This window comes from Diuraphis noxia, unplaced genomic scaffold (genome assembly GCF_037042655.1).
Source record: "Diuraphis noxia isolate RWA-SAM2 unplaced genomic scaffold, SU_Dnox_SAM2 contig0003, whole genome shotgun sequence".
Classification (NCBI taxonomy): domain Eukaryota; kingdom Metazoa; phylum Arthropoda; class Insecta; order Hemiptera; family Aphididae; genus Diuraphis; species Diuraphis noxia.
In genome coordinates this window covers 40,391,693-40,417,485 of record NW_028301713.1, presented here as the reverse complement: position 1 = coordinate 40,417,485, position 25,793 = coordinate 40,391,693, and the positions used below count along the sequence as shown (strand labels likewise).

The 25,793-nt window shown below is 27.0% G+C and overlaps 1 protein-coding gene across 3 annotated transcripts in view; it reads right to left on the bottom strand.

Annotated features, from left to right (window-relative positions):
- Window positions 1-1,897: 1,897 nt before the first annotated feature.
- The window catches only part of CngA (Cyclic nucleotide-gated ion channel subunit A), a 187,432-nt gene continuing 163,536 nt past the window's right edge, over window positions 1,898-25,793 (bottom strand). For 2 of the 3 annotated variants that reach the window (XM_089223064.1, XM_089223065.1), the window contains exons 8-13: window positions 18,571-18,726; window positions 18,342-18,485; window positions 14,279-14,534; window positions 12,116-12,292; window positions 8,288-8,417; window positions 1,898-5,115 (exon numbers count right to left, since the gene is read on the bottom strand). In XM_089223064.1, the coding sequence (XP_089079190.1) occupies window positions 4,953-5,115; window positions 8,288-8,417; window positions 12,116-12,292; window positions 14,279-14,534; window positions 18,342-18,485; window positions 18,571-18,726 (1,026 nt within the window). In that variant the 3' untranslated portion in view covers window positions 1,898-4,952. The remainder of the gene's footprint in view (window positions 5,116-8,287; window positions 8,418-12,115; window positions 12,293-14,278; window positions 14,535-18,341; window positions 18,486-18,570; window positions 18,727-25,793) is intronic. The other variant, XM_089223066.1, reaches the window with a different exon arrangement.

The following is a 25,793-nucleotide window of genomic DNA, read 5'->3' as shown; positions in this document are numbered from 1 at the left end:
TGTTAAACCTTATACTTATATTTGCCTTATTCAATTTACCTACGTATTTTTGTTCTATGGTATAACTGTATAAGCTTGATTTTAATGTACCTCCGTATTTAGTTTAAGTGCCGTCTTATATTATTCAGTTAATTTAATTATAATCAACAATGCCAGTGAAGTTTGTTGTCGATAGTTTTAATTTTTTTTATGCTAGTCTAGTTAGTTTATCAGCTTGAAAGTTTTAAATTTCTTGATGGTTTATTGGAATACTATTTAAGACCCTGACAGAGACAGCATAGTATTGGATTTATATAGGTAGTAATTTTGATTGTGTTAAAAAATTTGTCTTCACCAAGGAATTATACGTGTGGCAGCTAATTAACTGTTCATATACACAGCTATAGTATTCAGGGCCGGATTGGTTAGGCGAGCTACCGAGAACATCTCGGTGGGCCGCTCAAAAAAAATGTCGATCGTAAGTGTTTGGGCAATTATTTCTTAACACAAATTTGAATACATTTATTTAACTCTGTGCGCTACGTCGAATCTAGATCAATTTATACATTTTTATTTGAAAAGGGCCCCTTTTAGGGCCGGTTAAAAAACTAAAACTCTGTGGGCTGATACCTTGTCTATCCGTTACTGATAGTGTTATATTATATATGGTTTAATACCGACAATTGTAAATACTATTTTTTTTCAGGATATATTTATAATTATTTTTGCATAAATTAGTGTATCAGTAATCAGTGCACGACTGTATACTTATAATTGTATATTGTGTCATCGTGGCTGTTATCTTATATTTTGATTAAAAAATCTTCTTAAAATTTTCGTTAATCAGTTTGACAGTTTAAATTCAATAAGAATAATTTTACAAGTCTATAACTAATTACCTAACCCTCCCCCCTTCTTCATTAAAATGTATTTTGTGTACGGATTTGTCCTTATTAGGTATTTATGAGTTATCTGATTTTTGTATAAATATGTCCTAATGGCTAATTGTATATTGTAAATTATTATTATTATTGTAGGATATATACGTAAAAGACATTATTACTATTTATTAATTACCATTTGCTATATATCTATAGATTGAGGTTTTGAGGTAAAATCGTTAGCACGGTTAGGTTACCTACATTTAATATCACTATAATAATATCATCCTTATGTATCGGCGTGTTAAGAAAATATTTGAAACGTGTTTTATTAAATATTTTCCAGAGTTAAAAATTATGATATTCTGATATTCATAATGGTATAACATTATAACTTAAGTTGCATATTATACAAATTATTCGTATACACTATAGTCACAAATACTCATAGTTTACGGATATAATACCTACTAAATGAATTATAAACGTGAATTGATATACTATTTGTACATCGTTATATATTATATAACCTATCAATATCATATAAATTAAGTTAATTTTACCGTGCAGTTTTCGCCGAAATTTAAACATAGTTAAATCACAATATATTTGTATATTATATTATATTATGTACATAGGTACTTACCAATACTTACGCGTTTATTACTCATATTTAATTCATGTAAATATTGTATAGGTACATGTTGTGTAAAATTTACAATGCACATGTACAAAATTGCAAAATACATTATAAAGTATATTATATATATATATATATATATATATATTATATTATGATATAATAATACAATTTAAAACGTGTTCCTAAATCCATGTAAGTGTAATATACAATTATATTGTCTGCACGGGTTTTTAATTTTAAAATACAATCTTTCCTAAAGCTAATTTTGTATGGTAAAAAACTTAAACATAATTTCGTAGTTTCATTCGATGTAACATACATAGCACAATATTATGCTATACAACAAATAAGAATATAACGAATGTCAAACAATGTATGTACAAAAGAAAATATATAATATATATTATGTATATTTATGTAGTACTCATTGCCATTTCATATCTACACGTCAAGAATACCAATAACTTTAATAACAGTAAGTATTCTTTTAAAACTATAATAATATTTGTAACATTTATAACTTTACTTATATATATGTAAGTAGATTCTTTTATATAGTTGAATAAATTACAAATTACTACATAACAATAAGATAATATTATTTACCACAAACTACACATGTTTAGTGTAGCATAAAAAAATAATAGGTACTGATAACATATAGATATACAGATTTGACAAATCAACAATGAACGCATGTTTTACAAACTAATTTTAAGTTTTAACTATATTGTGGTTTAGTTATTTGAGCTTTGCATATTTTTATCGTAGTTGTATACTCAGCAGTATAATCGTATGCAGGGTTATATTTTTATTATTTTCTGTTTATCTTTGAAGGAGTTTTTAAATTAACATTTTTCTTTCTAAAGACTGATAGAATAAACCACGCAAATTTATTTGTGTTTTAACTAAAAAAATATAAAGTGCTGAAATTTTGGAGGATGACAGTTGTAACCTTAACCCACATGTCACTGAATATCGTAATTTACGTGAATGAGCCATTTATACTTTATTGATTATTAAAGACCAATGTTTAAAGTTAATTCATCGATCATAACAATAATCAGTGGTTGAATTGGGGGAGGACGCGGGGATACTGAGCTACTCTTTATTTTTTCTTCACATTATAGCGTACCCCTTTATTATATTCATCAAGGAATAGGGTTACTATTAAATTGATTTGCTTAATTGTTAAACATCATTTAGAGTCCACCTTTATTTATTTTTCCAATTCAACCACTCACAATAATAATATAGTATTATAAAGTATATAAAATGTGTAGGAAATGATCTCAAATTATTAAATACCTACGTATTGTACACCAAATGACAAATTTAATACAAAATACATATGGTTAAAAATTAATATTATGTTTGTATACCTCAGATATTCATTGTTATGTAAGAAATAATAATTTTGTTATTGATGTTCTTAAAGTGGTGCGTTCAGAGACGGATGATTAATATCACATTATCATATTATATTACTCCGTACGAGTATTTAACTATAGTTAGTCTTAGTTAACCTAAATTAACGTTATTTCAAATGTATACATACGCCATACGTGAAACATCATGAGAATTATTGTGTTTATTTACATGCATTTTCAGACCACGATTCAATACCTGGGCAATATTAATGTAGGTATATGCATTATGAAAAATCGAAATAGCCAATAATGTTATGAATTAGTATTAGAATAAATACTTTAGAATTATTGAAATAATTCAAGGTATCTTAAAATGTACTCTACAACAATCCATGTATGTAGGTAAGTAGGTACCAGTGCACAATATTGTGAGAAAAATGTATCAAATATTTGATTAATAATAGATAAATTTTGTATATTATTTAATTAGAAAATTTTATATACGAATAAAGTTGAGGGTAATTATAACTATTAAAATTTTACGTTTGAAATTAAATTAACGAATTTTATAAATGACTGACGTGTAAAAATTAACATACAATGCATGAATAACTCTAAAACTAATACGAAGAAAAAGAGATCCTTTTATAGAAAGAACCAATTTAAGTTTTTGTAATTTCATAGATAACTATGTATGTAGTTATTTTGAACAACAACTGTAGTGTATATTTCGTAAAACTGCAACTGATCGTTGACTTGCTTCAAAAATATTTGGTTCAACTGTCATCGAAAAAAAATATGTTAAATTTAATACTTAATTTATACAGAACCATTTTGTTTATTAATAATAATTCTCTGAATTTTTTCATATTGATAATTTTTTTATCACCCGCTTCGTATTCTGTGTTTCTTACCCAATGTTTTCTATCGATTTCCAGGTAAAATATTTCATTGAAAAAATAAATCTACGGTTGACGTATATACATTTGTATTTGACATTCCTAAGTCTGTAAATGGAAAAATATTTATTTGGATTCATTTATGATATTTTTCGAACTAAATAAGATGTAAATTTGAATTCATGGGACCCAACTGTAATACATCATTCATTTCAAAAAACATTTATCACATTTTTTTTGTATGTACTAATATACTATGTGTACAATAAAATGTTTGTAAGAATATATTTTGTTATATGATAATTTAAATTGGGCTTGAAATTTATTACGGTATGTAGTAAATATTTACTATAATATTAAATAAATTGTGTTAAACAATTGGTTAATTGTTTTATCTAAGTTTAGGATATTGAATGTTAAACAAAAATAAATTTATATAAATTATAATTTAATATCATTAGATTCTCATGTAACAAAATACTATGTCTATTCCTAATCATTACATTTAAGTTTAATTAATTTTTTAACTTATAGTGGGTGTTATAAAAATCAATATATTAATTTTATTAAATTACTTTTTACAAACCAAATGAACACAAGAACGTGATGCACATACTTTATGGTTTTTTTGGTATTTTAAAATTTATACTTGATATATTGTAGGAATATTTTAACTATAGTTTAACTTAATCTTAATTATTTTTTTTTACGTGAAATTACACTATGAGATAAGTTAAATTAATTAAAATCCATACAATGTAGACAGTGCAACATTTTTCTGTAGGAATGATTTACAGTATTTTTGATAACAACAATAAGCTTTTGCTTGACTAATGAAAATACCATGATACAAGGTTTAAAATATTTCAATTTCTACAAAGTATTCATTTAGATGTAAATTTTTGTAGAAAATCGACTATCGTAGTGTACACTTTTTTGTTTTATGTATATATATATAATTTATATTTTCGTATGTACATTTTAATAGACTACCCCAAAAATTTTTGCCTACATGGATCCATTGTTTAATACAAACAGTATGTATACAATGCATTTAAATAATATCTGTCGCTTTTTTTTTTTACAACAATTCAATATCAAGAATATGCACTGATCATTGTAGTTTATATTAAGCTGAGGCATACGGATCCTGTAAATGAGATAGTCCGTCCGTTAAACATCAGGTAGACTTAAGTTTGCGACGCCTTCGAGCCCAAGAATTCTTGGGAACGTTAAACGATCTTCTTGTTGCATAAGTCCCGAATACCGTTGATTGGCTAGATGACGAAGTTGAGTCATTTTCAACATTTGAACCCTGTTGATCCTCGTATTTTGAATCAGTTCTAAAAAGTAAAAATGAAATAACATAAATTAATATAGTATAGAATAATTTAATATTACGTGTTATATATATATATATATATATATATAGGTGCATATAGTGCACGATGTACCTACCCAATAATAAACAATTAATGATTAAAATATTTAATAATAATATTATTCAGTTCAACTTTTGGAAATTTGTTTTCAATTTAGTTTCATTTTATACTTAATTTTTTATCCGTTTAAATTAATAATTGTTGAATATATTGCCTAGAGGGTAGGGCGTGGTGGATAGCCGCAGCCACTAATGTGTGCTGCGGTCAAGTACCAGTCCGGCGCTGCAGCCTCCCGGAGGGGTGACCACCCGGGTTTTTTGCGTCAGATCCTTGTCCCTCAAAAAATGAAAAATTGATCTAATATAATTATTTGATTTAAATTGTTTTATTTTATTTAAACATGCATTTTATTTGAGTTGACTTAAGTTTTAATGAAGTCAAAGTATTTAAGTTATTTTAAATTGTTTTTAGAAAACACAAAAATTATTTTTTTTAGTTATTACCACATAAAATAAAAATATTTAGTGAAAAATACAACGAATCTTAATAAAATACGTTATAATACCTACTACCTACTACCTATATAATATATCTAAATTAAATATTGTAATTTTGTTTTTCAGTGCTGAAAATGCGCGATTTGTGTAGCTATATATATACTTAATAAACTCGAAAATCTATTGGTTTTATTATAATATATATTTATTTAAAAGCTTTTAAGGAATACTTTTACATAATAATATTTTCATTACATATAATAATTATGCATTTTGTTGATTGATAGAAATAATAATTTTTTAATTTATTAAAAAAAAATATCATTATTTGCTTGTTGTGTATAGATTGCAGTCTATGTATCGTCAAATATCAATTTTAAAGCAATATCGTTTCAATATTTTTTAGAAGATTCTTAATTGATAAGATTAAAATATACACTAAAAGAATTATAGGAATTTGTGCAATGTAGGTAACGAATAACAAACCTAATAAAGTACCTTTACTACCTACTCAATTCCTGGTCGAAAAGTGATATGTAACCTTTAAAGTACTTCTACTGCCTATAGAAGAAAAGTAAATTGAAAATAATCACATATTTTACAGCAAATAAAATGTATTCACAATAAGTTCTAAAATATCTAAACAAAAACTGTAAAATAATAGGAAACGTATTCGAGTATGATAAATATAAATCTAACAATATGTATTTTTTAATATTATATAACAGCGTGTGGTTTCATATTTTTTTTTTTTTAAATATGTCAGAAGTTTTTGATAAAAGCAAGAAAAAATCAAAACCAAAGAAATAATTTTAAAAATTCAAATCTTAACAATTTTTTTTTGGCAAATTAAGCTTAGTGACCATTTATTATTGCCTTGAAACTTGAATTTACGCACCCAATTCGTGCATATAATTTTATTAATATTACAGTATACTCATTAATAATTTATGAAATTGAAAGAAAGTATTTTGACTCAGAATCGTATTTAACTGTAATACCGCAATTATAATCCACCTCTGCTACTAAAAACACCCAAGCAACTGTAAACAAACGCTCCGATATTCAGAGTAATCTGTCTACCGTCTACCGCTTAATAACATTCACTTACAATAATTACATTTGGTCGATTTTTTTTTTTTTTAAATGAGTTCTTTAAATGCATAAATACAAAAATGCTAATAAAACTTTTTGCTGTGAAAGAGTATGCGGGACGGACGAACGTAAATAACCCCGAAATCCCGTTATATTATACGTTTTTTCTTCTTTGACATAGACCAACCTACTCTACCATTTCTCATTATTTATTTGATGTTCGTAGGGCGAGACAGAGACTTTAAGCGTATAATATATTGTTTATCTAATATAATTTAGACAAAAGGAGGCACTAAAATGGACAAATATTACAATAGATAATGGTGAATTTCAGAATGCTATTCATTTCTGAACAAATTTTCGAATTCGAATATACAACGGAGTTGTATAAATTATTATTATGAGAATTTTCGTGAAGGCAATTGTTGTATATGGTTTGAAAAGATTAAGTATTGTACATCGATCGACATTCTTATCGATCAAAATGTGTTTTTATCAACACTTCTATTAAATTGAATTGCTTAGGTAACTAAAGAAACAAAAACAAAACCTCAGGAAATTAATTTAAGGTATCCCGAAACAAAACAAAATACGAATACCTATAGAGTATACTGTATAGATATATATAATATATTATCTATATAAGAAAACAAGAGACTCGCAATTTTCCCATGTAGGATAGAAAATAATAAATAAATAAATTTTTAGTCTACTCCTTTCTAATTGTATAGGATTTAAAAATGTTCTTATAAAATAAGTATCAATAAGAACCCCCTCAATGTGCAGCTTGCGGGGTTACACTAACTGTGAAACATATAATAACAGAGTGTTATCAATATTCAGAAGTTATGGAGAAATACAACATTCCACCCAACTTGTATGGAGCTCTGGGACCGACGAGACCACATCGAACATGATAGCCTTTCTCAAAGGATCGGATTTATACAACAAAATTTAAACGTATTGAAAAAAAAAAAATTGTAACATTAACTTAAATAGTAACCATATGTAGTTAGCATCATATAAACATTGTAATATCCTTAACATTGTATCTTAACAAAAACTAATAACCTTTGTTGTTGATGTTTTTTTAGTTCAATAAAAAAAAAAAAAAAAAAAAAAATAAGTATATTATTGTAATATCTTTAAAAACAAAAACGACTATAAAACTCTACGCACACACTCAATGCATGAGTAGGTACCTATATACGAGGCTGCAGGTTATCAGGAGGTAAATGTGAAGATTAAACGCCCTCTAATGCTTTCATCTAATATTTTTAAAATTTCTTGGAAAATGTTTTAAAAAGAATATAAACAATCTATCGATTTAAAAGTTACATTTTTCAATATACTTTAACAAAAAGTTTTTCAATTATCAATATTCCTATCACATTTTGTGGACCGGATGCTTTGGAAATGTATGGTTCGAAGTTTCACACTATAATTACGTTTGTTTCTCGTACCATTTAGTTAATTGTGATAATTACAGAAATTAGCCTTAGGTACACATATATTAGAATTAAATTATATAAAATATTTACATTGAATGATATTTTACAACTCGTATTTGTTCCTCCAATTCGGTAATTTTTTCATTGAGCTTGACATTTTGATTGTAATATTCGGTCACGAGATTTGACAATCGAGTAGTCACATCTTTCATGGTGGTATCTGAAAATATAAAACGATATCGTAACAATCAGAATTTTTCATAGCGTACGAAATATATGATAGGCATATAATATTATATGTCCAATTCCATATGAATACAAATACGATTAGTAGATAATAGAGATACAACAGTATAATATCAATAATATATTATAAGTGTGTAGATTCAAAATATTAAATAGGCATATATTAGTAGACTTATAACTATTAAATTTTGTCAATATTAGTCGAGCGCGTTTATTAATTATTAGTATATTATTATATTGTTATATTTTGTTAAATACAATTAGGTAGGTATACGTGTTATACAAATATTCCATTATTACTCTATGTAAGTGTTACACGAATAACCATTATATTATCATATAACGATATAACCGGTGTATATAGTGTTATAGACATAATAATTATATTGTGTTTATTTATCAAACCACATTATGTATATAATAATGTATTGTTATAGGTATATAAGATATGCTGACTTTGTAGCGGATACAGCATGCTGCAGCGATGTCATAGCGCGCGAACAGGAAGCGTCAGAGCTTTGGTGTCTGAATTATTATCATTATTGCTGTTGTCATTACGGGCGAATTTAAGTATTCTTTCGAATACTTTTTTATTTTTCGTTTGTTTTTGAATCCATTACAGAAACGAAATACGGAGTGGTCTGAGTAGCTGGGCGTAAACTCTCTCTGTATTATACAGTAGGTATATATAATTATATATATCCGTTGCCATCACCACCACCACCGCTGCCACGTCAACCATATATGCTGTTCTATGTAGATTACGTCTTAATTCGCTATGAGAATATATTCTATACCCATGGTTGCAATGAAGGAATGAGTTAACGGGTAAACTCAGCACTCATAAATTGCCCGACGTGTAATATAATGTATGCATGTACAAAGGTGATTTTCCAAACATGCTCACCCCTATTTTGTCAATAAAAATACAAACTTTCAAAATTATTTTTTTTTAAGATACAAACCATCTTTTTACTAAAAATTGATTTTTTTTGAAGATGTTGACTTTTCTAAATGTATACATGAACGAATAGTTTATGCGTAAATGTATAATTAATAAGAGTTATTCAACTTTAGATAGGTATATATATATATCCACGTACAGTTTAGAAGATATAGATGCCACGACGATTTGAATGTATTAAAGTAATCACTCATCACTATAATTAAAAATCAATATTTAATGTTAATCTATTAGTATTTTGTAATTTAGAAAATTTACTGAGCATAATATATCTATACTAGACTATAATATGTTTCATCGAAATGAATATGATGATATTATAGAAATATAGACTGTTATTTTTAGGTCATCACGATTAATACATTAGTTAACTCGTCTGCAACATTTTCAAAAAAATTATCTGCTCATAGGTGTAAATTGGGTTAAATTATTTGTTCGTGTTTGAGTGAGGGAGGGTCTAAAAATGTACAATCACTATAGGTACGTACTATATTTCTACGCTTCTATTGAAGTAGAATTATTACAATTTCATATCAAATAAGATTACAAAATTTTTATTTTTTTTTTATTTTCGTAAATAGGTATTCAAAACCATGAATAATTGAAAATTATTTTGTAGGTACTTAAAAATTCGTAAATATTGAATTTTAACACTTATATAAGAGATTTATGCTTAATTTGAACGAAATTTATACTAGATATTCAGAATAATTTCAAGCATTCCGAAATAGGTAAATAGGTATTAGTCAGTTCTCCAATCTCATGGCGATTAGTGGTTGGATTTTCTATGCACTTTAATTTATTTTTAGAGTATGCATCAACGGGTGGTTGTGATTCACGTTCACACAAACTATTCACGGAAAATAAGAAATATTTTTCAGTAAAAATATTTAAATATTCAGATATTCATACATGTTATATTTATTAAACATTTATCTAGTACATAATTTTTAAGAAACAATAGATTCGTAAATTCAAAATATTAAATTTATTTTTCCAATCATTTTTAGGGAGGGGGGTTAGGAGCTAGAATGGTTGCAAAACGAAAGTGCTAACTACGAATACTCTGTACGTTCAGGTAAAAATTAAAATTACAGAACGTTGGCACTTTGTATTATTGTATACATAAATACTACTAATACTAATATAGGCACAGCTAGACTATATGAATACTATAATATTTTCATTTAGTCTATGGTATATATAGGTATAATATAATATAAACAAGTGTAAAGTCATAAATTCATAATCAATTATGTTATAAGTATTAGTAAGTTTAAATATCATTTGGTATATCTATCTAAAATTTTATTTGCTACTATAGGTGGTTTAATCCTGTAAATTTAAAAAAGTGATTATTTTGATTTGTTTAAGCAATAAACATTTGTGTTTTCTTTATAACTTTTTTAATAGATTTTTAAAAATAAATTTGAATAATTATTAATGTGAACTATCATCTGTTATATACTTATATTAGCATATATATTAGTTTATGTTTTTATATTTATATAATAGTACAAATAGTGTCCTAGACTCCTAGTGTCCAAGTTTTGCAATCTAAATTTTTACTAGACCGTACAAAGTATCTACGTTATGTACTTTAAACAACAGCAGTAAAAAGTGACCGTTTACCGGCTAGAACAACTTGGTGGGCTAAAACCCTAAACCAGCTAAACCCCTTCAACATGCCACTGCTTAACATTTTTCAGTAAAAAGGTTTAATTCTAATTTGAAATGTTTTTACTTCGATAGGACACTCTTGCATGACTTTTTTTTTAACGTAACTTATGACAACAAATCTAAGTAGATATTTGAAAATGAGGTTTTTGAGTATGCTAAAAACTTCCATGGTTATAATTTGAATAAAACAAAAATAGTTAAATGAGAATAATATAGAGGTGAGCATTTTTGGTTAATCTGACATGATATTATCTATACAGATATTAAATTATATAGAATAATGTACATCATATAATTTATCACACATAATTGAAAGTAATTTTATAGTACGTATGCAATACAATACCGCCACAACCACAACAAAAACAACTGCAGTAACCTTCACCCAGATTTATCGTCACGATATACAGGATGTGTCCCGCGAGGATTGACCAAAATGGTCATCAAAAACAGTAACAAATCGATTGATCGAATTCTGTTTATAGTGCACAAGTCTTCGCGGGACGTAATCTCATCGTACCTACTGTTAAGGTGGCGTTATACCCGCCCATAATATGTTTCAGTCTTAAAAACGCATAATACTCCAATTTTACACTTTGAATAATATATTTAACTTTGTTGTTTATATAATATTAAAATGAATTTATTGATCTATAATAAAAATTAAAGATAAGAATATTATACAAGACCACACATATAGTGATTTCGAAACTTTAATTTTGAACCAAATCATGAGCATTTAAATTTTTTAAACAAATAATGAATTTCAGAATACTCATAACTTGCTTTAAAATTAAATAAAAACATACGTATAGTAAAATATGTTATTCTCTCTTTTAATGTGATGATATATCAATTCACTTTGATATTAAAAACGACAGAGTTAAATGGATATTCTGAACGAAAAACTTGCATTGTTGTACGTGCGCTTATATGACGGAGACAAGTGATAATACATGCGGGTATAACATTTTCTTTTCAGACGCGCAATAACTAGTGCCCGTCACGCGTCTGCATTGGCGACGTACAAACTTGAGCGAATTGTTTCCGGTTTGGTTTGATAACAACTGTCGAAAACTTTGATTTGTGCTTCAACTGCTTGCGATTGGACTGTCGCTGAATTGGCTGTCCGAAGTCGTCCCTGCTATTGGCTAATCTAATGTATCCTTCCACGCCTCGGTTCGGGGACAGGAAGTTGTTATGGTCTATATTTTATATTATACATATTATTAAAATATATACCTAAGTAGTGAATAGTTGTAATGAAAAAAAATACATATTTACGACAGATTAGTATAGTAAGGTTAAGGCGAATAAGCGGACACTGTTATTATGATCATAACATTTTGTCGATTCGATCAAATTGAAAATGATGTGAAAAAAATTAACACCGGAAATATAAGTTGGCTCGGACAACTTAAAATTCTAAAACTAACTTAAGGATATTTAAATTAAAAATCATAAAAAGTATAAAAAAAATACATTCATAATAATTTAAACATATTATTATAATAATAATATTATTATAATATATTCATTATTCATAATATGAAAAAAATAATTATATTGAGGTTTATACATAATATTGCAGCATTTAATAAGGGGTCTTTTAGTCTACACCCTTTTTAGTCCTCATTGAAGTACCTATCTATTTTAAGTGCTTATTAGATGTAAAACATTAACTATAATATTATGAATTAATAATCAAACGATTTTTAGATGGTGATAAAATAGGGGTTTTCACCTTTAAAATGACCATAGTTTATGCATTTTAGGGTATCAGCAGTTATATGATATTTATTAAAATATTATTATCTTAGGTTTGAAATTGTAATACATAATTCATTGTATATAACTACTCACAATTTATATCGATTAGAGAGATTTTAACAGAAGAGCCTGTTGTACTTGTTATACTTTAGTACCTATTATATGTACTTTTATATTATACATTTGAATTTCTTTTAATGTTGGGCAGCTATAATAATTTGTTATGAATTTCAGGTCAAGTTTAATAACATTTCAAACACAATATAAAAAATATAACCAGATAAAATAAATAAATAAAAGGTTTTACACATTTTTAACACTATTGTTGTACATTTTAGGTTGCTTGGTTGCTATTTAAATTTTACTGAAATTTTAAATTAATGCTTGAGATAGTGTTATTACATATAATTATCAGTATTGAATATCTGTTATAAATATTTTTTGTGTAGAATCTTATATTATTGTTCATCTTACGAACTGTCTTCATTTATCAGATTCAACCATATGTGATGACACTTGATGGGAATTTAATCTTACAACATCATTATTTATTTTTCATCTAGTTTAGTTTTTCTAGAACTAAAATATAACAATTTTACGGTTTTCAAGAACTAGAAGATATAATATTTGATTAGTATAAAGTATATATTATGTAATATGTATTCACTTATAGTTTAAATTATTATATGCGTGGAATTTATAATACATAATATAGGCATATTGTTATACATTTAAGTCATATAACTAAAGAATTCAACTTAAATTTTTTATTCAACGACAAAAGTTATAATATACTACTACTACAGCAATATTATTAATTTAATTTTTTGGTAAGTAATGTCATTGAAATAGGAAATTCATATTTGAAAATTTTATGATTTTGTTAAAATGTATTCTTTATATTAAAATTTTTTTTTTGATACCAATATAATGTTACGTCTAATATTACAAAAATATAAAATAATATAGAGTGCTCATGACATTTAACATGTCAGTGTTGCGTTTGCAATAACACTTCATTAAATTGTTATTATTCTTGAAGGCAATAGCTTAAACACGTTATTATCAAAAGAAAACGAATTACTATATATACAATTCGTACATTATTAAATAAATTATTAGTCTTTTATTAATGATGACAAATATTTATTTTCTGCTTTTAAAGCAATAATTTTTTATGACAACATTATTCTGTGTGGAATAATTTGTGAAAAACAAACTTTAGTCGTTGAAATAAAGCTTTATGGACATGAATTTAAAAAAAAAACAACTTAAATTTAATAATTTTAATAACTCATCTGAATTTTTACTTCGTGGGGCATAAAATGTCAAACATCGTAATTTATGAAAACGTATTTGGTAAGTAATATAGTGATCTAATTGTGTCTATTTATAATATATTAAAAATATTTTATACATACCTAATCTAGACACTGCTTCGTTAATGGTTTCATTCTGCGTTTGAGCTTGCAGGAACGCATCCTCATCTAACAGCCTATCCTTTCGCAGTAGCTGACAACCACGTTGCATTAGGCTGTGTCTAGCTTCGGGATAATCTCTTAGTGTTTCCCAGAGATCTCTTTTGGACAGACAAAATAGATCAGAGTACCCTAAACTCCGGACATTAGCTGTGCGACGATTGCCTGTTTTGTTTCCAGCTATTTCTAGTACGCTTACCTATGGAATAATAATAATAATAATAATAATAATAATAATACAATTTAATCAATTGATTTTAGTTATGAAATTAATAATTTTGGTTTCATGTGATATTAAAATACACAAAATAAAAGTTTTATTATTAAACATCGACTAAATTTGATTTTATACTTAATGACATTTTTATGTTATAACATTATTTATTTTATTTGAATAAATAATATTATTCTTTAAGAAATTGAAGTTGTAATGAAGGTAATAGAAAAAAATTATTAAGATATAAATTTGAACAAAATTAGTTTATACGTTAATATTGTTAAATATATTTAGGGTCTTACTTAGTATAATTTATAATTAAATACATATTGGTGTTTTAATCTTATTGTATAATAGTTGTAAGCTCTGATAATCTTCTTACATTAGAAGCCATTATTTATTCCTGTTAGAGTTACTAAATATTTAACCATTGGTGTACTATTATATAGTTATATTACAAGTTTGTTAATTTCTATATTCTACACTAAATATTAATCTAATTTTAAAGGAGTTTGAAGTTCAAGGACATTTTTAATAAAACTTTAATAGACAATTAATACAATCAAATTTTATTTAAAAATAATTTGAAATCAAAACTAATATTACAAGAAAGAATAATATAGTAGGAACTTTGATAATATTACATATAACAAATAACAATAATTACCTTATTATATTTATTATAAATCTTATTACTTACTATAAATCTTTTTTATATCTATATAGTATATATTATGTTATATTTATTGGTACAGTAATAACATTGAAATACATAGTCATACATTTATATTGATTGAACCTATATATATATATATATATATATATATATATATATATATATATACTGGCGGGTGTTGGGGGTCCTCAGTTCTGTTCATTTTTCTTACAGATTTTTTGTGTAAGGGAAAATTGACAGACCTGGTAATAATTTTTTTTATAAAAATTTGCATATAGATTTTCAACCTATTAACGTTTATACTAAGACCATAGATAAAATATTAAATATGTGTATTAAATTGGAAATAATAAGCGCAAGGGTAAGATAACTAGTTACTAGATGACATAGTATCCTCCTAATTTTTCCTAAGAAATATCGTTTCCTGTCTATAATTCATATTATATTAGCTAATATCAATCACTGACAATGACTAGTACATTTTATTTTAATTTATTGAGGCTTTGGAAAAGATTGAACCATAGTTTTATAATTTTAAAAATAAATATTGCGAGTGAATATGTTCATTGTTCAATGGGATATTTTTACGATGAAAAATTAAGTTCTAGTTGAATGTGTTTGTTTATATAATAAGTTATTTGTATAAGGACATTTATTGAATGTTCCAGTAATTTTTAAATATATAATATTTTAAGTATTTATAATACAAAGTTTCAAATTAAAGAAAGTTGAGTAAAGCTTCTATATAGTATATTTTATGAAAATATCAGTAGGACTATAACTTAGATTAATCTTAAATTTAAAAGCTTTTGAGTTATTCGATTTTTATTATTTGGGTATGCATAGACATTTTTAGTTGTAAACTTTACGACTACAACGAATTATAGAAATTGGAATTTTTTTACCTCTGCGTATAAGAGATATGCAAATTATGAAGTATACATTTTTATTTTTTTTTGTTTTAACAATAAATTAGTGTTTTACAGTCAATAAAAGTACGTTGTATACAGTTAAAGAAAAACCCCTGGGTATAATTATAATTTTATGGAAAAATGGAGAAGGAAATATCGATAGTACCTAGGTATAACATTTCATGACCGGTGGCCACCCATTAAAAATCGTGTTACGATGCTGATTTGATTTTTATATAACCAATCACGAGAAGATCCATGTTATTGGTGACCATCATATATAAAGATATTTTATCAGTTATTGTTAGGTACTGTTTAATATAATGTTATTACTTTTTGGCTAAGGACTGGAAATAATAGTTGCATATAATATTTTATTGCTGGGTATTTGTTTCTGAATATATTTTCATACATTTTATCCTACTGTAAAATTTAAAAGTGTTATTTAACATTTTAATAAGTATCTATTTGAATAATTTAATAAGTAATCATATCCGGATGCCCGAAGTATTAAATAATCATAACCGAATGACCGAAGTATCAACTAATAATTTACCATTGCAAGTTTGTTATAACAAAATATTTTAGAACTCCTATGCTTTTAAAACATGTACCTATAATAAAATACGAATTGAATGATTGTAATTTTTAGTGATCATACAACACATCAAACGATGATTGTAATAAACACTGTGGTGGAATTGGCATGGACATTTAACGGCTATGTTAACAGTAAAAAAGCAGTGATTCTATTTTTAAATATACAAAATTACTAAAAATAACATGAAAAAAGATCTATTTTTTATTTACTTAATTTATTATTGTGCGTATTTAAAATATACTCTAAAGTTAAAAAGGTACTGACATTCAAAACTGGGGTATGTTTAATTGGTGCCATTTGTGTTTCTCCTAATTACAATCATATATACGCACAAGCGAAAATACATAATATATGTATATAATTTACAAATATTTCCTCATGTATATTTTTCTAGAAATATGTTATCTGTAAGTGTTAACAAATTTTGCATAATACAAAGTTATACTTGGTAAATCATATAGATAGGTATCGAATTAACTAAACATATTGTCGGTTTGGAACCTTGATAATATTGACTATAGTTGTATAATCAAATTTAAGTAAACATCAAATCAAATTAGTTATTAAGTTCGATACTATAATATAATATTATGTTTTTTAAACAATATTGAAGCAAATTTCAAGTTTTATTATTTGTTGTTAATATAACATAAACAAACAATTTTAAAGCGTAATAAAAAATGAACTTATTTTCGCCAAGAAAATCTGATTAAATGTTTAAAATTCGAAACAAAATGTAATATTTTGCATGATAATTACAGAAAATGGTGATTAATGCAATCTATGTAATATATTTTTAGGTATAAAAAGTTTGTATTATGAACATTAAATTATACAAACTAATTAAATGTGTTTGAAAATATAGTTTAAAACAAATTTAATAAAAGTGCCACCAGTAAGGACAATTATATTATTATTGTTAGAAATAAATTTTAAAATTGTTGTACTAATAAGATAAATTATACTTATTACATTTTAATTACTGGCTTATTCTAAGATACTGTATTATCTTCATAAATAATTATTATAAATTCAATTGTCTTTATCTGACAATTCTGAAATATTGAAAAATAGATTTTTTAAATTGTTTGGCCGACATGTGGGCATAATTAAAATAACTAACGAGGAAAATGGCCACTTTATTTCTAGTACATTTTTCCTCAGTTATTTAAATTTTATTTAAATTAATTTTGGTCCTAACATTTAAGTAATCTTATGTATTTGAAAACAAGTTATTAAAAATAATACTAATACTAAAATAATTTCACCAATATTCTAAAATTAATGATTATGTATTATGTGAATTTATAAAAGTGATCCAGCATATTTAAAATATGAATTACAATCTAAAAATTATAGCTTGTTTATATGAGACATTGACAACCAATTTTAATTTGAAATTCTCTAATTTAACAAGTGTTTAAGTATTAATTAAAAATGAACTATATGTTGAAACCATAGATGTTTTATGAGCTATAAAATGTTGAAGATCAACATGTAGGTTCTAATATACGGAAAATCAATGTGGATTAAATAGTTATACTGTATAGAAGATAGAACTTATAGTAACATAAAAAAAACTCATTTATTTTATTACTGACCTCTCCAAAAACGCTTCCAGCGCTTAAAGTAGCGATTTCTGTTTTTTGGTCATCGGCAACGACACTAAGAATGCCTCTCTTTACTATATACATTTCTTTGCCCACATCTCCTTTACGACATATGTAGTCTCCGGGGCTGAACACCTAATTTTTACAGGAAAATATAAAATTATGCAAATTTTAAAAAGAAATAGTAAATGTACAGTTTGTATGTATTGGTGGTACGCACTTGGAGTCTGAGTTTGAGCACAAGTTCTTCTAATAGACCAGGTTCGCAGTCCTGAAATATCTCGACCTTCTTTAATGTGTCGAGATGTACGTGTATAGCTATCTCAGCTTTTAGTTTATCTGGTAAAGCTGCCAATACACGTTCTTCATCAAGAGCCTAATATTATAAAGAGCTTTGTTATTATTTGTGTTTGAGTAAAAATTAAAGATTTACACGTGATATATTTAAAAAATGCATACGGGTATTATTATTTATTACTATATTCGTAAATATTTATTACTGATACATAATAAAAATAAGTCATTAGTCTTATAAAAATCATCTCACATAACTACATAAGTTTTTATTTATTTGAAATCAAGTTTCACAGATAGATGGATATATCTGAAATTATATATGATTTTATTTGAAACCATTTATGGTTTATTATACCCTATTTAAACGTGTTCAATAATCTCACACTATATAAACACGTTTGTCGTCAATAAATTAATTTATATATTAAATTAGTTAAATTTAATATCTTGATGTATAATAGCTGCCAGATTAGTTTAACATGTATACTATAATATAATATTAAAATAAGAGTTTTTAAGAGTTTTTGTGCATTATAAATACTTAAAGCTACTACCTATATTATGTAAACCTAATATTTTTTTTATTTTTTTTTTGAATTGTTATCCAAAAGAAAAATATAATTTATATGTGGATATGTTGCATATCATACATAAAATAATCAGTTGGGAAAGACCCAGACGTTATCTGTAAAAGTTTTTGTAATTTATGTTTAGCCACAGCCATTGTATGTATGACACAACATATTATTTTTTACCTAAGAGTTCTGTCCATTGTACCTACTCTGTCACACTGTCTAAACTTTAAACATCGGTCAATATCAATGGCATTACTCTGGTATTAAAAAATTGAAAACACAGGCACAAAATAACTTAAAAGTTATTTATAATGATTAAATTGTGTTTGATATAAACATTTAAATTGGTAATTAATAATTCCAAATTCAAAAAAAGATAAATGTTCGTTTATCGTAAAATGTATAATGAATACCTAATTGAATTAATAATGTGAAGTATATTTATTTTTCGTAGCAAAATATATTACATGGGAATTAAATTTCACTTATTTACATTTAGCTAGGCCTGAAACGAAAGTTATATTAAATTGAATACGATTTTCTCATCTACAAAAATATGCTCGGAAAATACATAATATCTTTACATACATTTATTCATTTTTACTAGAAGGTGGAAAATAATCGCAAATATAAGAAATCATATTAAACTCGCAAGAGAATGATTCGAATTTGTATCTTGGTTATCTAAATATCGGATTAAAACATATGCAAATTCTATAACTGCTATATCTTAGCCCTTAGCTATAAGCCCGAAAATATCGATTTACGCCGTTTGAGCGAGATTTTTCTCAAACTAAAATTGAATTTTATTTTTATCGCTTTTCAGCTGAGTCAATACTTTCATCATTAGTTATTTTTTAAAATATATAAATTTTAGATTCTGAGTGAAGCTTTTATATTTTTTTGTAACTTCTGTTGAAGCTAAAATAAGTGCTGAAAAAGTTCTAAGTATAGTCTTATTTGTAGATTGGAAATGAAATCTATCGGGATTTTTCAGATGTCCATTTTTTTCAATAGTTCCCGAAAAGGGTAAGAAAAAATTATTGACAACTGATGAAATACATTAAATATATAATAGGTCTTAACTGATTATCTGAACAGCATGGAATTTTGAATGCGATAATATATTATTGGTTTAAAATGCTATGTAATAAAACGCTTTATTTTCTACTACACCAATATGACGAATTCTCAAATTAGCATTTGAATTTTATATATAGCTTTTTGATTGTGGGTTACGAATATTTTATTAACAATTTTAGTTTAAATTGGTTCTTATAGTTTATGAACTAATATTTTAATTAATGTTATTTCATATACAAAAACAACGGTCATAAATTATATTTATTATCAAGGTGTATAATATTTTTATTACATTTTTATTATAAACTTTTTACTTTTTTTCTCAGATCTGTATAGTAACAGTGAATTTTCAAAAGTTTTTCGATTATTTCTTTTATTATTTTTATTTTTCCGAGGTGCCCTATACAACATTTTTCAGACATTATCTAATACGTAATAATAATATTTTATATATCAAAACATGAATTCAAATGCGAAAGCCACAGACAATAAGAATATGTCAATATGTGATGGAAATATGGAATATTAAAAACAATCGCAGTAGCGGTCAGTGCTGAAAATTAAAATACCTACAAAGTTTTATTCTGTAACCAGTGTAACCTGTATAATATCAATATTTATTTGATGTACAGATATATTATTACTATAGTCAGGATGTTGATGACCTAAAAAACACACGGAAATGATCTAAAAACTTATTTATCAGATTTTTTCCATACAATTTATAAATATAACACTCGATAAACGTTACGTTTTGATAAGCGTGTATGATCGGTATATGTTTGAAAGAGCACATGTTTTATCAATATATTATATTGACAATATACAACACCCAAAGTCTCAAACAGTAAATCCAAATCCAAAGTTAGATTTTAAAATTTTAAATAAATTAAATTTTTTTCTAAGCTTGGTTTTAATACTTGCTCTAATTTAAAATTTGAGAAAAAGTTAGGATAGCATTGTATAGAATCAAAGGAAAAAAATTCAAAAGAGTCATCAACATCCTATCTCTAATTCTTACTGTTTGGTGTTTTGTAGTGATATAACATAATGAGTGTATATCGTGTTCGTGTCATTATTTATTACATTATCATGCTGAAAATTATAACATATTGTAATCGCTTTTGTTCATCATGAGATACAATTTACTTTTTTCCTGATAGTTTAATATTGATTCGGTGTGGTTTAGTACTCCGACATTGTAACGCTAAGATTCAAATTCAGTACCTTCGCCGGTATGATGTGTATACTGTATGGCGAGTTAACGTATAAATAGTTTATAATGGACACGAGATGATTTATTAATACAGTATAACTGCCAAATGTGTTATTCAAATTTGAAAAGCAGTATTATGCCTGTATACATTATTGTTATTATTATTATTTACGTTTCTATATAATGGCAATGTAAATATATTACAATGATAATGGTTCGGGTTGTATTATAAATGTATTATTGGTATAATATCTTGCATGTGTTAACAATAGTGCGGTGGGTACTTGTATATATAGTGTGAAATATCAGAAAACAAAATTATTCATTTGATGCGAAAAATACAAAAAAAACACATTATAAATTATAATAACGTGTTATATTATCCACAACGAATTCGTGTAAAAAGCAGCTTCTGCAGAAATGATTTAAGAACGTATTATAAAACTTCAATATATTATGCATTTAAATGTTTTATTATATACACCAAAGATTTGACCCTCACAGGAAGTTATGATAACTAACTGTGTTACAAAACAGTGAAACATTGAACGGCGTGTGCCCGATAAAAAAACAAAAAATTCGAAATTAATAAAATTTATGCCAACATTCTGGTACATCGAGCGAGCGATTACAACAGCTGTTGTCATTTTTAAGCTTTACAACCAAAATTTGAAACTATTAAAAATAATAAATCACAGTGAAATCTTGCAATATGTCATGCGTGCCACTATATGTAGGTGTTACGGTGGGAACAAAACAATTTGTTTATAACAACTCGGATTCTATAGATGTTATTTAAGAACGTAAAAATTATATAATTCATCACACTCTACTCGTATGCTGCGTTTGACGTGAATTTTATACAATAAACAACCGGAGCTAGGAAGCTATAATTTATTACGCGAATGATTATGCATCGTCGCGGAGGCTTATTTGCTATGTACCTACTATACGCTTACTATATATATGCGAAAATACGTTTAATGACTTAAATTAATTACTACACGTGACGGTCGACACGATACGTTGTTACTCTGTATCACGGCTGTAAAGCGACAAAACGTTGAAAATTCAATACGTTAAACAAATTTATGTCGACTTTATTTGAATAAATATTTCATCGAAATCGTGTATTTTTACAGTATTTTTAACACCTCTCAGTGGGGTGCACGGGTGCACCTCACCAGCGCCGCAACTACACCATTTTGGGCCCGTGTGTAAATAAATGAATGGCAGAATGGGCCCTCACCCCTCTTGAAAATTGAAAATTGAAAAATTAACCTATTGACTATTATAAAATTAATTTTTCCAAAATATTTGAAAACATAGGTACTTTGGAATTTTGAGTTATTACTCAATACTCGATACTCCTTCGCATGACGCGCTTTAATCAATTGCAACCAAACTACCAAACTATTTTTAATTTCGGTTATTCAGGCTGCATGTTAATGCAGGTACGATAATGTTGTGTACAAAACAAAACCGATCTATTGCTCAATCTGTATTAATAATAATTATTATAACAAAATAGTTGTATTTTATTTCTTTCTATATATTTTTTATTTTTTATCATTGGGCCCCATTATGGGTTGGGGCCCTGGGCCCGTGTGTTTGACACACGCAACTCACCCGGTTATTGCGGCACTGCACCTCACGCTTCTGAAGCGTATATATTATACTATTATTACACAGATGGTTATTATAAAGTTTTGAATTAAATTACCAAACGCTCATCGAATCGATATGGTGATGGGACTTTGAACCAAACTGGGTTAGTATAGGCCATCGTATTTGAAGAGCCGTCATCGTTTAGGAAAGGTATAGTTAAATATTATATAATATTTGTAGCTTGAGTGAGTGTGATTGGTGGGGGGGGGGGGGTTAGGATTGAGGAATAATACCAAAATTGTTGGGCCAAACCGGACAATTTTTTTTACACGCGCTCTGCGGGGATTGCGCAGTCGCATATCAGACTACAACCACAGGGGGCGGAGGAGTTCGTGATTTTGTACTCTGCGCGGAAAACAATACCACAATGATGATGTCACCCACAGTATAATACATTGAATACGCGTCTGTGAATATTACTAACGCATTGGGTTTGGCAGCCGTATCGGTTGACAAATTAAAACGAATATAATTTGGAATAACACGAAAATATACTGGAAAAAAACGTCTGCACGTGCAGATTTACGACCTGAGTATCTGATGACGCGTAGCGGTTAGCCTGAAAATCACTGTGTTTATAGAGATCGACGATCGTCGTTGCCGTTTTCAAGTGTAATATCATAGGTAATAATATAATATTATAATATTGCTCTGAAAAACATATCAAACGGAGAGGTCTTAAATATAGTTGTCGTGAATTCGGTGAAAATATCAGTTATAATATTACACAATATTATAGCTACATAATATTATTATCGTGATATATTTATTATATCATACATTACACATAATATAATACACACCTCTAAAAATACGTAGTGATTCACCAAGCATGTTCACTCTCATTTTCTGCCAGTAATGCGGTTATTAAAATTCTGATTATAGGAATTTCTAGATATATAAGGATCATTATTTTTGAATTCTCGAAGTATTCGTAAGACTAAAAAAGTGTCCTGTGGAGTGCTAGAGTTACAAACTTCCGCTTTTTAAATATTAATCCTCCTATTCTGCTTTAAATTATTAAGTAGATATTTTTTTCTGAAAATATGATATAAGAATCTTGTATTAAATTATTAAATACTAGCGTTAGTACTTGGTACTCGTTGTATATACTTGCAACTAGCAATCTGAACTAATCAAATAAGTGCTCTCAACGATGATTAAGTTATAGTAATTAGTTTCAAAAACATGCAATTTATGAAGAACTTGCTACTAGCATCAAGTATTGGCATACAGTTCTGAATCAAGTATCTCTATTTAAATTTTTTTTTTTTAAATAAACAAATCTAAAAAATGTGAGAGAGTGAGTATCACTGTGTTGTGCAATAATTATTGGTGTTAAGTTGGTAACTACTTACTCAACAATTATTACAGTAGATGTACTGAATTTGATATATAACATCAAAGTAAACGAAAAACGTTTCTTAATGAACAAGGTCTGTTAGTTTACATTCTTAAAAGAATATTATATGATAATATTATTGCTCTTGAAATAATTAATTTGACTTTATAAATAAAAACATTTTATAATTTAAAATAGGTTAGTAGTTTTAACAGGTTAGTTATAAACCATGTGGATATATCAAATTCAAATAATAAAAAAAAATTATTTGCAAGACATATTATTAATATTTTGTAGGTTTTTTTCAGAATAATTTGGATCCAATCGCTTTTTTAGCGTGATTTCTTGTATTTTTATAACTACTTTCAGTACTCTAGAATTGTTTTTGTCTTTTTTAGAACTATTAGACTCTTTTTTTCTAAAAGTGGTTCGATTTCGAAAGACCAGCTATTTCTGGTTTCACGCGAGTGTAGTTTACCTATTAATCTCTCGTCTTCGGAGTCTTCCCTGCCAAGTACTCGAGGATGAGAAAAAACTCACTTTGGACGGCTTCCAAAAAAACCTTAACATTAATTACCACCGACGCGTAGTTTTCAAGAAGGAGTTTGCTTGGGCTCGAAGGGCACGAGACCTATACGTCGTTGCAGTATACTTGCGATATGGGTGATGGGAGTTTGTGTGTGTGTGTGTGTGGGGGGGGGGGGGGTAATTGGTCTCATTTATACGACAGTATACAATGTCCTATAGGCTCGTTCCGGGCCAACCAGTACATATAATACGGACATCGTGTGAGCATAATACGCGTATTATTATGGCCATTCTTTATTGCCACACAGAGTGATAAACGACCTTTACAACTGGGTAACTCGGTGGTCAGGGTGCGTGTGAGTCGAACCCAATGTAGCGTCTCCCTAAGAAAATCGTCCAGGCTCGAGAATTAGAAATTGGCGGCTACCACAGTTCGCAGCTGCAGTGTCGACACTTCAACACTATTCCTTTGTATGGTATAATGTACGATACATGTAGGGACTGTAGGGTGAATTCGGGAAAGCACAAGAAAAAAGAAAAACTTCTCCAGATTACAAAAACGGCATCTGCTGGGGATGGATTTCTGAACGAACAGTATGCTTTGCAGTGGACGCATCAACTACTTTGAATAATAATAACAAATAAAAATATACCTAATGTACATAATATTTAAATAGAGTTTGAATTTCGTAGACAACTGATTTTTTTTCCATCAGTCTAAAACGAAACTTCGC